Source organism: Perognathus longimembris, chromosome 16, assembly GCF_023159225.1.
Source record: "Perognathus longimembris pacificus isolate PPM17 chromosome 16, ASM2315922v1, whole genome shotgun sequence".
NCBI classification, from domain to species: domain Eukaryota; kingdom Metazoa; phylum Chordata; class Mammalia; order Rodentia; family Heteromyidae; genus Perognathus; species Perognathus longimembris.
This window is the reverse complement of record NC_063176.1, coordinates 21,804,831-21,818,013: the sequence shown is the minus strand read 5'-3', so window position 1 is coordinate 21,818,013 and position 13,183 is coordinate 21,804,831. Positions and strand designations below refer to the sequence as shown.

The 13,183-nt window shown below is 44.2% G+C and overlaps 1 protein-coding gene across 1 annotated transcript in view; it reads left to right on the top strand.

Moving 5' to 3' along the window:
• Positions 1–435: 435 nt before the first annotated feature.
• Cfap299 (cilia and flagella associated protein 299) overlaps positions 436–13,183 on the top strand; it is a 533,081-nt gene continuing 520,333 nt past the window's right edge. Inside the window, exon 1 of the mRNA XM_048364482.1 lies at positions 436–546. Coding sequence (XP_048220439.1) covers positions 436–546 — 111 coding nt within the window. The remainder of the gene's footprint in view (positions 547–13,183) is intronic.

The following is a 13,183-nucleotide window of genomic DNA, read 5'->3' as shown; positions in this document are numbered from 1 at the left end:
AAACCTTTTTTTTTTTTTTAAAGGCCGTTTGCATTATGGGTTTACTGAAATTTAAATAGCAAAAGATAAAGAAAATTATAAAGCAAAAATTTAGAACCAGAAGAGGTCTTTAAAGAATTTGAGCACTGGAGCAGTGCCACACTTGGTGTGTATGGGGACTTGGTTTTCCACATCTCTTGGGGGTGTGAGTCAGCCTGTGGGTCAGCCTGCTAGGGCAGAACTTGAACATGTAGTGGGGGTACTTTGAGACCCAGCTCCCGGGGTTCCCTAAGAGTTTGGCCAAAGCTTGAGCTACAGCCGGAAGCCAGGGGGCGGGGCCAGCAAGCCATCGCGACCCCCCACTCGCAGGTGATTGGAAGGAACGATGTAGGCGGGGCCTTCCCACCCCGCCCCCTAGCTGCGGTTGCTAGGGACGCTTAACCCCAGGCAAAAGCCATGGCTCAGGATGATACGATGACGGCCGTGGACAACATAGTCACGCAGTTCAGCACCTATGAAGATTTCCTGGACTCGCAAATCACAACCGTGGATCTGTACTACCTGGAGGTGAGGGCCGCGGGTGGGCGGGGGCGGCTGCCGGGTCCCTGGGGCCCTCCGGGGACGGTGGCGCCATCTCGAGGCGCGCGCCCCCTGGCGGCGGCAGGCGCGGCAGTCGGTTTCCGGGCGTCAGCCTAGCGGGCGCCAGCCTCGGAGGAGGTGCGGGGTCGAGGGTAGGCGGGGTCGTGCGGTGCCCCTGCCACGCAGCGCGGACCCTGGCGCGCTCGCACTCCGGAGAGCCTGGGAGTGGTGCGCTTCAGCCTCCCGGGACGGAGCGTCTCAGCCCGGCTGAGAGTCTGGAGGTGGGGACGGGAAGGGGAGGGGAAGGGGGAGGAGGAGGGCTGCACTTCAGGGTGGAAAGAGTAACTCGGGGCAACTTTCCCTCTACGGTGCCCAGTGCTACTCGGGGACAGAGCGCGGCGTCTTCCCAGGGCGGCTGGCCACACAGACCTGCTGTATTTGGGGTGATCTTGGCCAACTGGGCTCATTAGCAACCGCCCCACTCTCATGGATTACCAACATGCCTGGATAAACCTCTGGGGCACATGAAAGTCGGGCAGATTTCTGATTCCGGGTTAGGGAGTTGATGACTGTAAAGAATGATGATGGTTAAAATGGAAAAAAAAAAAAAATCAGTCCACCTTTTCTCCTGGGGGAGCATAGAGGATGAGCAGGAAGGGAAGAGCACACTCCTAACTGGACTGAGCCGCAGGGGTTCTGTGGTCCTGGAGGCCTTGACCGGGCCACAAGAGGCCGAAGTGCCGCCTCCAGATGCGGGCCTGGCAGAGCAGGAGTCCCTGCGTGTTGTCAAACCACATCGAAGGCCGGGAAGGATGTGAACCGCTTCTCATGTGCCTCCTCACTCTGCATTTTAGTGAACGGATTGTGGACTGCAGAGTCTGCATCACTGAGGAGTTTCATTGGAATGTGAGCGACAGATTTGAGAAGCGTTTATCCTTCAAAAACACATTCGTGATTTTAAGAGAAAAGCTCTGATTTCAGCCTCCTAAGTAACCAGCATTGCAGGCATGAGCACCTGCCCCTGGCTAACATAATAGTTCAAAGTGTGTGTTTGTGTGTATAACATATATAATTATATATAATTTAATATACTATGTAGTAAATCACATACATTATATACCATATAGCATATTTTATTATCTATATAGAGATGTATATCTTTATTATCCATATATTATCTAGGACATATCATGTATATAGTGTGTACTATATACACAATACATAGGGTATATCTTTTATATACTGTGTGTGTATATGTACACACACAGTAAAATGGCTAAATAGAGCTAATTAACATCTATTGCCTTACATAATTACAATTTTGTGGTAAAAATACTTAGTCTACTTTTTATGCATCTTTTGCTGCTACCAGTACTGATCAAGGCCCGATCAGGGTCTTGTGCCATAACTTCAGCCCTTTTAGCTTTATTTTTTAGATGAATGATCATATCATTGTCCAGGGTAGTCTTGGATTGCATTTACCTATATATCTTGTATAGTTGGAATTAGATATATACAACACCACACCTGGCCCCTTCTTAGAATTTTCAAACACATGATATATTGTTAGTAACTACAGTCACAATATATATTTTTAATTTTTTTTTTTTGCCTGTCCTGGGCTTGGACTCAGGGCCTGAGCACTGTCCCTGGCTTAAGGCTAGCACTCTGCCACTTGAGCCACAGTGCCACTTCTGGCCGTTTTCTATATATGTGGTGCTGGGGAATCGAACCCAGGGCTTCATGTATATGAGGCAAGCACACTTGCCACTAGGCCATATTCCGAGCCCCTAAATTTTTTATTGTAATGGTCATGTACAGAGGAGTTACAGTCACATAAGCCAGGTAAAGAGTACATTTCTTTTTGAACAGTGTCACCCCCACTCTTATCAGATCTCTTGAATTTATCTGAACAAATTATTTTTATGACCATGTAAGTGGTTGTTACAAATGCTTTTCTCTTATAACAATTCATTAAGCACTACATTTTTATTTGTTTTTGCTAGTATTGAGTGGGACTTGAATTCAGGACTTTGTACTCTTGCTCAGCTTAGTCACTTATGGCCGGTTCTCTACCACTTGTACCATACCTTCACCCCTGAGATTTTGATGATTAGTTAAAGATAAGTGTCTCTTGGATTTGTTAGCCTGCCCTGGCTTTAAATAGCAATCAATCCACAGATCTCAGCTTCTTGAGTAGCTGTCATTATAGGTGGATGGCACAACCGCTCCTCTAAAGTTTCATTTTAACTGTCAATCAACAACTCTTAATGATATATGCCATAGGACACAAATGTAGTTATGGTTTATGGATACAGTATGGAATAATTAAATAATAAAAACTACCTAAACACACACACACACACACACACACACACACACACACACACACACACATATATATATAAAACTCCAAATATTTAGGACTTTGTAGTGAGATTTGAAATTCACTCTATTATCAGCTTTGAAGTATACAGGCTATTATTTATTATGTTTAACACACTGGGTAATAGAATAATTTTTCCTCCTACTGAAACTTTGTATTCATCAATAATAATACTACATTCTTTATTCTTTGACTCTCGAATTGGGCTTTTATAGATTCCACACTTAAATAGAAACAAGAGGGAGGCATAGTAGTTCACGCTTATCATTCCAGGCCCTCGGAATGTGGTAATGGGAGGATCAAGGTGCGTGGTCAGACTGAGTAAAAGCATGTTACCCTCTCTAAAACACAAACTTAAAGCCAAAGATCTAGGGGCTACTAAAAGCTTTTAGGTTTCATGAGAATGAAAATCCACAAAACCAAGTAATTCAGTTAATTCCAAGCCTAATAAATACAAAGTCACCTCAAAGATTATCTTAGCATGACTTCCTTAAATCAGTGATAAAGAGAAAAATCTTAAAGACAAGCAAAGTAAAAGTATTAAAATATTCATTCTTATAAGCCAACAAAGATAAAAATAAGTGGACTCAAAAGAAAAACAAGGTAGTGGATTAAAAATCCAACAATGAGAAATATTATAGCATAAAAATATAGCAATATTATATAAATACTTAATTAAAAGCCAAACAAAGTGTATAAAAAAGAGTTTCAGATCCATATATTCTGTCCTATGTTAAATACAAATAGCAATTTAGCAATCATATAGATATGTTAAGTGTATTTAATGGAAAAGGTTAAATAACTTTGTGTTATGCAAATACAAATAGAAGGTGAATTGGAATGATGATCTTAGTATCAGGCCAAATAGGTCAAACAAAGTATATTTCAGGGGTAAGGAAGGGCATTTTATATTACTCAGTCTATGCACCTCATAACAGATGTTCAAAATCCACAAAACAGACTGATAGATATTTGAAAGAATAAGTTGTAACTGGAGATGTTAATGGTACCTTTTTCATTAATTGATAAAGCCAGAAGATAGAAAATCTGTGTGGACATAAAAGTTTAGAAGAGTACTAACAACCAGCTTGTTCTAATTGACATTCATAGAACAGTCATTCAACTACAGACTACATTTTCTTTTGAAAAGATATGTGGGGCATTCATGAAAGTGATATCTGGTATGCCATAAGAAAAGTCTTAATATAAGAAATATATTCCCTGATCATAACATAATGAAAACTACAAATGAATTACAGAACTAAAACTGAAAATTTCTAAATATTTGGATTTTAAACACTTAGTTCTAAATAATTCATAATCAAGCAAGAATATCTTGACTTGGTTAAAAATGAAAATAAAACATGTTAAATTGATTGAATGTATACTAGGGACTTTATAGCCTGAAAGTCTTATACTGGAAAAGAAGAAAGATCGAAAAATTAAAGATCTCAGCACATTCATACTCTGAACCCACATACACAGCAAACTAAGTGTAAGCCCAACAGGAGGAAGTTGTTCATAAAGATAAGAGCTGAAATAAATGAAACAGAAAAGTTGAAAATTAGTAGAGACCATCAGTGACATAAACACTGTCTCACCAAATATCAAAATCAGCAAACTTCTAAGGGCTAATTGCTGTCATCCCATTCATCCTTTCCAAAGTCAGCTCTTTTGTGGGGCAGCTCTTATCTGATTGCTGTCCATTTTGAAGTTATAAAGATTTGACCACCAGTTCTGTGGGGCCTTCCCAATATTGGAGCTGCCAAGGACTTGTGGACAATCTTAATGCATACTTCTGATTCTTTTCAGAAATGTATAAAAGTGTGTGTGTAATATATACATATATACATGTACATTACATATATACATATATTACATACACATACATACATACACACGTATATATTACACACAAACACACATATAAACACATTCATATATGCACCAAAATCTGTTTCTCAGAGAACTTCCCTTTAAGAGGTATACTCTTCAAATGTCATGTTGTTTCTTTTAAAAATCCATGTATTTTTGTTTGGTTTTTGCCAGTCCTGGGGCTTGGACTCAGGGCCTGAGCACTGTCCCTGACTTCTTTTTCTTCAAGGCTAGCACTCTACCACTTGAGCCACAGAGCCACTTCTGCCTTTTTCTTTTTATATGGTGCTGAAGAATCGAACCCATGCTTCATGCATGCAAGGCGAGCACTTTACCACTAAGCCACATTGACAGCCTGTCATATTACTTTAATATGACAAAATCAGTACAATTTCTAGCACTTAACACTGACCTTTCCTCCTTGAGTGAAATTAGGGGGATATAGCCTTATTATTTTTGAAATAGTTGAGTGAGTCCAATAAATAAATTGAAAGACAAATCCAGATTCAGATATTTATTTGGAAGTACAGTTTGCTAAAATGTAGAAGTTCAAGTTAGTAGAGAAATAAACAGTATTTAAAAATGTTGTCACAATTATCTAGTTTGAAAAAAAAACTTCTAGGAAGCAACAGTACTTCCCTTTCTAAAATCAAAACACTATATTCCCAATGCGCTGAACATTTAGGTGTAAAAACAAAACTATATTTGTAGAGAGCTGCGAGCAGCTGCGCCCTGAAATGGCGCCGGCTTCTGCCCTCCGCCCTCCCGATGGCGAGTGCTCTCTGTGATAAACAATGCCTAATATGGTTAAAGCTTGGACTCTGGCTTGCTTCCGCGTACCTGGACCTATCGGTAATCCCCACGTAGCTTACCGGGATTGGCTACCCAGTTTGCACTTAAGGCCAAGCGGGAAGCCCCCGGGAGAGAGAGAAGATTTTACAAGGTCCTGAATAAACTGCTGAGAGAAGAATCCGGTGTTGTGTCTTCCTTGCTGGCCGAGGTGGACGCGACAAGTGGTGGCCCGTACGGGGAACAACGTTTCTATAAGGATTCAGAACTCTCCGCAGCCAGGGTGGTGCACCGGTAAGTCCCCGGAAAAGAAGGGGATCCGCGATAAAAGGCGGGAAGGGAATATAGGCTCCTTGCTGTAGACAAAGAAGGAGCAAGAGGTCCCCGGGTGGCAAGGGAAAGAGGTTAAGAGGAACGGGCTAAAGCGAAAGCAAAACCTTATAATTATGGGCGCCTCATCGTCGCACCCAATTTTTTTGGCTCTTAACGAGCTGTTGCTCTCGAAGAAGTTAAGGATAAAGAAGAGTACTTTGGAGAAATTTTTGGATGAATGTGACACAGTCGCCCCCTGGTTTGCAGTTTCGGGGAGCCTCACCGTGGCATCCTGGGAGAAACTAGGGAGAGATCTGGACTTTGCCCATGAACAGGGAACCCTAAAGAGCGGGGTTAGGCCCATATGGGCGCTTATCAGAGGCTGTCTTGGGGACCACCGCTACAGTGAGGCGGTGGAGAATGGACAGGCTGCTTTAGAGAAACTACAGGAAGAAAGATCAGAGAAAGCGGCGAGCGAAGGTGGAGGGACAATAGGGGGACTGTATCCAGATCTTGCAGAATTAGATTCCTCTGAGGTTACAGATTCTGAAGAAATGGAAACCATTTTAGAACGATTAGAGGAGATGAGGGTGAAAAGGAGAAAGAGACGAATAGAGAGGGAAAAACGGCAGCAGGATAAAGGCCCGCCCTATGGGCGCTCCCCAACTCCCTCCGCTCCTCCGCTATACTTGGGAGGATCCGGAAGTGGCGGCTCTGGCAGCACTTTCAACCCGGAACTATGGAGAACCGTTAGAACAGAGTTAGACCTGGCATGCCCAATATTTCAGGATCCGCAGGGACAGAGATATCATGAGCCTTTGGACTTCAAAGTCATCAAATCTCTGGCAGAGTCTGTGCGCGCTTATGGAATAACCGCTGCTTTCACGGTCACTCAAGTGGAAGCTTTGCGCAGACACTGCATGACCCCTAGTGACTGGAGCGGGCTCGTGCGAGCCTGCCTTAGCCCTGGTCAGTACCTAGACTGGAGAGCCTTTTTGCTTGAATTTGCCAATGAGCAGGCAGCGGCTAACCAAGCGGCAGGAAACGCGGCTTGGGACAGAGATATGCTTCTTGGGCAGGGGAGATTTGTTAACCAACAGACAGGGTACCCCGTTGAAGTGTATGAACAGATCAATAACATGGGGATAAAAGCATGGAAGGCCTTACCAAATAAAGGAGAAGTGAGCGGGAACCTTACGAAAATCCTGCAAGGCTCCACAGAGCCTTTTTCAGATTTCGTAGCCCGTATGGTAGAAGCCGCAGGAAGGATTTTTGGGGACCCAGATACTGCCATGCCACTGATCAAGCAGCTAGTCTATGAACAGTGTACAAAAGAGTGTAAAGCAGCCATAACCCCTTACAAAAACAAAGGGCTAGAAGCCTGGATGAAAGTGTGCAGGGAACTGGGTGGGCCATTGACTAATGCTGGGCTTGCCGCGGCGGTGATTCAATTATCACAGAAAAGGGGAGGCAACTCCGGGGTGTGTTTTAAATGCGGTAAAGCGGGACACATAAAACGCAATTGCCCGGAAAAAGGGGGCCTAATAGGGGCTGAAAGGGGCCCTCCAAGTAGACAGCCTGGGCTTTGCCCGAGATGCAAAAAGGGGAAACACTGGGCAAATGAGTGCCGGTCGGTAAAAGACATTAATGGACAGCCTTTAAGGCAAGCACAGGAAAATTACCATTCAAAAAATGGCCAGCGGGGCCCCCGCCCTCAGGGCCCTCAAATATATGGGGCAGTCGAGAGTCAGGACAAGAGCTCTTACCCGGAGCGGTGGCCAACACTCAGGCACCCCAAGGACCAAGGAGAGCCACTGCGGGTTCCGCAGGACTGGACCTCTGTGCGGCCACCCGACTCGTACTAACTCCCCAAATGGGGGTACAACTGATTGATACTGACTTTCAGGGACCTCTTGAGCCAGGTACAGTGGGCTTACTAATAGGAAGATCATCCTCCATATTGCGGGGCCTTAGGGTACATCCCGGAGTTATCGACCCTGATTATACCGGTGTGGTTAAGATAATGGCTGAATCCCCAAGAGGAATAGTGGCCATTTCCCCAGGAGATCGCATTGCTCAGTTGTTGCTTTTGCCTAGTCTGCATGAGAATTTCCCAGCACAGCCCCGATCGCGAGATCAGAAGGGTTTCGGATCCACGGGAGTGGACCTGGCCTATTTGTCTCTCGACCTAAATCAAAGACCTGTCCTTGAACTTGAGGTTGACAATAAAAGGATCCTAGGACTTCTGGACACAGGGGCAGACAAAAGTATAATTGCTAAAAAGGACTGGCCAACAGGATGGCCTGTACAAGCTTCTTCACAGACATTACAGGGTTTGGGTTATGCAAGGACCCCTGACATGAGTACAAGACAATTACGGTGGAAAGATAAAAATGGATACTCAGGCACCTTTCAACCTTATGTGCTAGAGCTCCCAGTCTCACTATGGGGGAGGGACCTTATGAAAGAAATGGGATTTACATTAAGCAATGATTATTCTCCCCCTTCTAGGAATATGATGATGCAAATGGGGTATTGCCCTGGTCTTGGCCTAGGAGGATATTTACAAGGAACTAGGGAACCTATAAAAGTGCACCAGAAAAGAGACAGACAGGGCCTGGGTTTTTCCTAGGGGCCACTGAGGAAGGGATCCCCATATCCTGGATAACGGAGGACCCAGTATGGGTGCCTCAGTGGCCACTTTCCTCCGAAAAATTGACTGCTGCCAAGGCTTTAGTTCAGGAACAACTTTCATTGGGACACATCAGACCATCGGTGTCCCCCTGGAATACCCCCATCTTCGTTATAAAAAAGAAATCGGGAAAATGGCGGTTGCTGCATGACTTACGCGCCATTAATAATCAAATGCAAGTCATGGGCCCGGTGCAAAGGGGCTTGCCTTTGCTGTCTTCATTGCCAGCCTCTTGGTCTATTATTGCTATTGACATAAAAGATTGCTTCTTTTCTATCCCATTGTATTCCCAAGATAGTGTTCGGTTTGCATTTACTGTTCCCTCTTACAACCATGAGGAGCCGGATAAGAGATATGAATGGGTGGTCCTGCCTCAAGGAATGGCTAACAGTCCCACTATGTGCCAATTGTACGTGGATATGGCCATCAGTCCGCTCAGACAAAAATATCCTCAGCTGAGATGTGTACATTACATGGACGACGTTTTGTTAGCAGCAAAGGATGAACGCTTGTTACATTCAGCATATGGGGATTTAGTCAATTTACTACAAAAAAGGGGCTTATTTATAGCCCCTGAAAAGGTACAACAGGAGCAGGTAGTTAATTATTTGGGTGCCAAAATAACAGATACAAGTGTGTTGCCGCAAAAATTAGAAATACGAAAAGATGGCTTGAAAACTTTAAATGATTTTCAAAAGTTATTGGGTGATATTAATTGGATACGCACTTATTTGCAATTGCCCAATTGTGAGCTAAAACCCCTCTATGCTATTTTACAAGGAGACACTGCTTTAGATTCTCCTCGACAGTTGACTGAGGAAGCTAGAGAGGCCTTGGAAAAGGTTGAAGAGAGACTTCAACATGCATGTTTAAAAAGGGTTCAGGAAGGCAAAAATATTCTCCTGTGCATCCTTCCGACTGTAACACAACCCACCGGGCTACTATGGCAGGAAGGACCACTATTGTGGATTCACCCAAAAATGTCCCCAGGGAAATCCATAGAACATTATCCTACTTCAGTGGCTTCTATTGCTTTATCTGGCATCCAACAATGCATACAGTTTTTTGGAACTATTCCATCTTCCATCATAACCCCCTATACTAGTCACCAGGTTAAGACCTTATGTGCTACCATTGATGAATGGGCCATTTTACTGTGCAGCTTTCCAGGAGATATGGACAATCACTTTCCAAAACACCCGTTATTAGGCTTTTTTAAGGAACACCCCGTTGTATTTCCAAAAGTAACTTTGTCTCACCCATTGAAGGGAGCCCCTAATGTATTTACGGACGGCTCTAAAACGGGATGTGGTGTATATATGATTGAAGGCCAGCAACCTGTACAGCATCAATTTTATCCCGATACCCCTCAAATGGTGGAGTTACAAATTGTTATAAAAGTTTTTGAAGCATGTCAATTTCCATTTAATTTAATATCTGATTCTGCTTATGTTGTAAATGCACTTAAGGACTTGGAAGTTGCGGGACCTATCAAAATGTCCAGTCCGGTGGGCCCACTTTTTCAACAACTGCAGCAGCTAATATGGCACAGGAGGTCTGGCTTTTACCCCTTACATATTTGGGCCCATACAGGCCTGCCAGGACCCCTTAGTGCGGGAAACAATATAGTAGATCAGTGGACCCGGCAAGACTGGGTGTTTCTTGCCTCTGCCCTAAACAGAGCCAGGACCTTTCACCAAAACTTTCATGTTAATGCAAAAACCCTTCAACAAAAATTCCAGCTCTCTCGAGCAGATGCACGTCAAGTAGTCTTAGACTGCCCCCAGTGCATCATTCATCAACATCCACCCAGCATCGGAGTCAATCCCCGCGGTCTACTGCCACTAAAGATCTGGCAAATGGATGTGACCCACATTCCTGAATTTGGACATCAGAAATATGTCCACGTGTCTGTAGACACTTGTTCAGGCGTCATACATGCCACGCCTTTAACTGGGGAAAAGGCTCGTAATGTTATCACCCATTGCCTGGAGGCATGGGCAGCTTGGGGCAAGCCTCAACAACTCAAAACTGATAATGGACCTGCTTATACAGGACGGCAGTTTCCCTCCTTTTGCAGCTCCATGGAGGTACAACTTGTGCATGGCCTGCCCTACAATCCCCAAGGCCAAGGCATTGTGGAGCGTGCGCATCGCACTATTAAAACATGCTTACAAAAACAGAAAGGGGGAATTGGCCATGGCCGTACACCAAAAGAAAGACTTTCCCTAGCTTTATTTACTATAAATTTTTTAAATTTGGATGCCAATGGTAGGTCCGCAGCAGACAGGCATTATGAATCCCATAGCCCAACAAAAGGATTAGTCAAGTGGAAGGATGTTTTGACAGGGCTCTGGCGTGGGCCCGATCCCGTGCTGACATGGGCACGAGGCTCTGTTTGTGTTTTTCCGCAGGACCAGCAGGATCCGGTGTGGGTACCTGAACGCCTCGTGAGAAAAGCCCAAGATGAGAGGACACGGGATACAGCAGATGTCAGCCCTCCTCCTAGTGCTTGCCCTAGTACAACAAGGAAAAACAGTACTGAGATGGGGGATTCTGTCGGTATTCCCAAAACCAATGCCAGTTCGGCATGATGCTCAAATGTTCCCTCGCCTATTTAGTAGCAACAGGACACTTGATGCCCTCTACCTTCCTATGGATGTGTCAGAGGCCTCGTTGGGGGCCCTTATAGGCCTTCTGGCCATGGTCATCCTGGTGTGCCTGTGGTGCATTTGCCGAATTAGGAGCTTCCAGCGTCGCAATACAGCCATGCTTGTCCAAGCCTTTACTGCCATGGAGGCCTGACAGTCCCCCCATGTGTGGCTTGCCACACTTAAGAAATAGCGCAGGATGCGAGGCTAGCGCACTGCACTTGGGAGACGCATCCCGGCGCTCGCCCCAAGAAGAGCATGTTAGATTGCATGTGGGTTGATGCCCTAGGCCCCACCTCTGTAAAAAAGGCATCGGACGGGTCTGGTAGTCCTTGGGAAGGCGCCACCTAAGTGAAGGCCAGTACAATGTCCCTCAAATAACATTCACAGAGATCTGACCTCTACTCTTGCCTGCCGCTCAGAAAATAAAAAGGGGGGAACTGTAGAGAGCTGCGAGCAGCTGCGCCCTGAAATGGCGCCGGCTTCTGCCCTCCGCCCTCCCGACGGCGAGTGCTCTCTGTGATAAACAATGCCTAATATGGTTAAAGCTTGGACTCTGGCTTGCTTCCGCGTACCTGGACCTATCGGTAATCCCCACGTAGCTTACCGGGATTGGCTACCCAGTTTGCACTTAAGGCCAAGCGGGAAGCCCCCGGGAGAGAGAGAAGATTTTACAAGGTCCTGAATAAACTGCTGAGAGAAGAATCCGGTGTTGTGTCTTCCTTGCTGGCCGAGGTGGACGCGACATATATTAAGTTATAGGCAGACAATTACCTAGGAAAAATATTTGCCTCCAGTACAGCATTTTACTACTTATTTTGGAGGTGGAGACTCGCGCAGTTTTTTGTTTTTGTTTTTTCTTGCCCGGGCTGACTTCAAATCAAAATCCTTCACCCTCAGCTTCTTGAGGATTACCGATGCCAGGTATTTGCACCCCGCTCAAGATGCATCCTTAAGTGTTAAGGAAGTAGGCCACGAGGGACTTTGTATAGCATGATCTTACTTTTATTCATGATCTTTCTTCTACCCTTACATAAGCAAAAAATAAGCATTGAAACACTGTATACCAGGATGTCAGGAAGTATCTTTGAAAAAGACCATGGTAAGTCTAAGGGTGATATGGGTCATATGTTGATCCGGTGTCTCAAAGTTTCATTTTATAATGATTATAATATTACTTTTTCAAAGGGGGAAAGACAGAGTGAAATTAGTAGCATTTTTTTGGCTGTGAGACAAATGACCAGTTATTACCTTTCTGACGGTCATAGATTTCACATTTCTGAATCCTAGTCCAGAAACATAAAACGGATGCATTGGGGTCTTGTGCTTGCGAGGCAGGCATTATACCACTGAGGCATTATACCTCTTCTGATTTTATTTTTGGATGCAAATCTGCCTCCTTTACAGAAACTTCTTCTGGATACTGGAAATAGGAGGCTGTCACATGTCAGCATTGGCATTATACTTTAATTGGCATTAGACTTTAAAAGCATTATTTTGGGAGTTGGGAAAAAAGGTTATGCCAGATTTTGTAAGTTATTTTAATCCCTCCTCTTTCCTGACAACAGGAGCTTCCTGGAATAATTTTCCTTGGCATAGTAGTTTTTTTTTTTAATACAAATGTTTATTATTTACTTATTTTAAAGGTGATGTACGGAGGGGTTAGAGTTAATAAGGAAATGGTAAGACTTGGAATCAATGATAAGCAGAATAACCAGACCCAAAGAAACATAGGTTACATGGCTTATCCTCATTTGTTGTTACTAAAATGGGCCTATAAATATACAAGTAGACACACTGGATGGTAAAAGACAAAAAAATGATAAATTATACAGGACTCTAGACATTCACATTCTCAGGAGAGGACCACAAAGGCTCAGTAGCTATGTGGGTATTATCATATAAATATTTTACTTATTT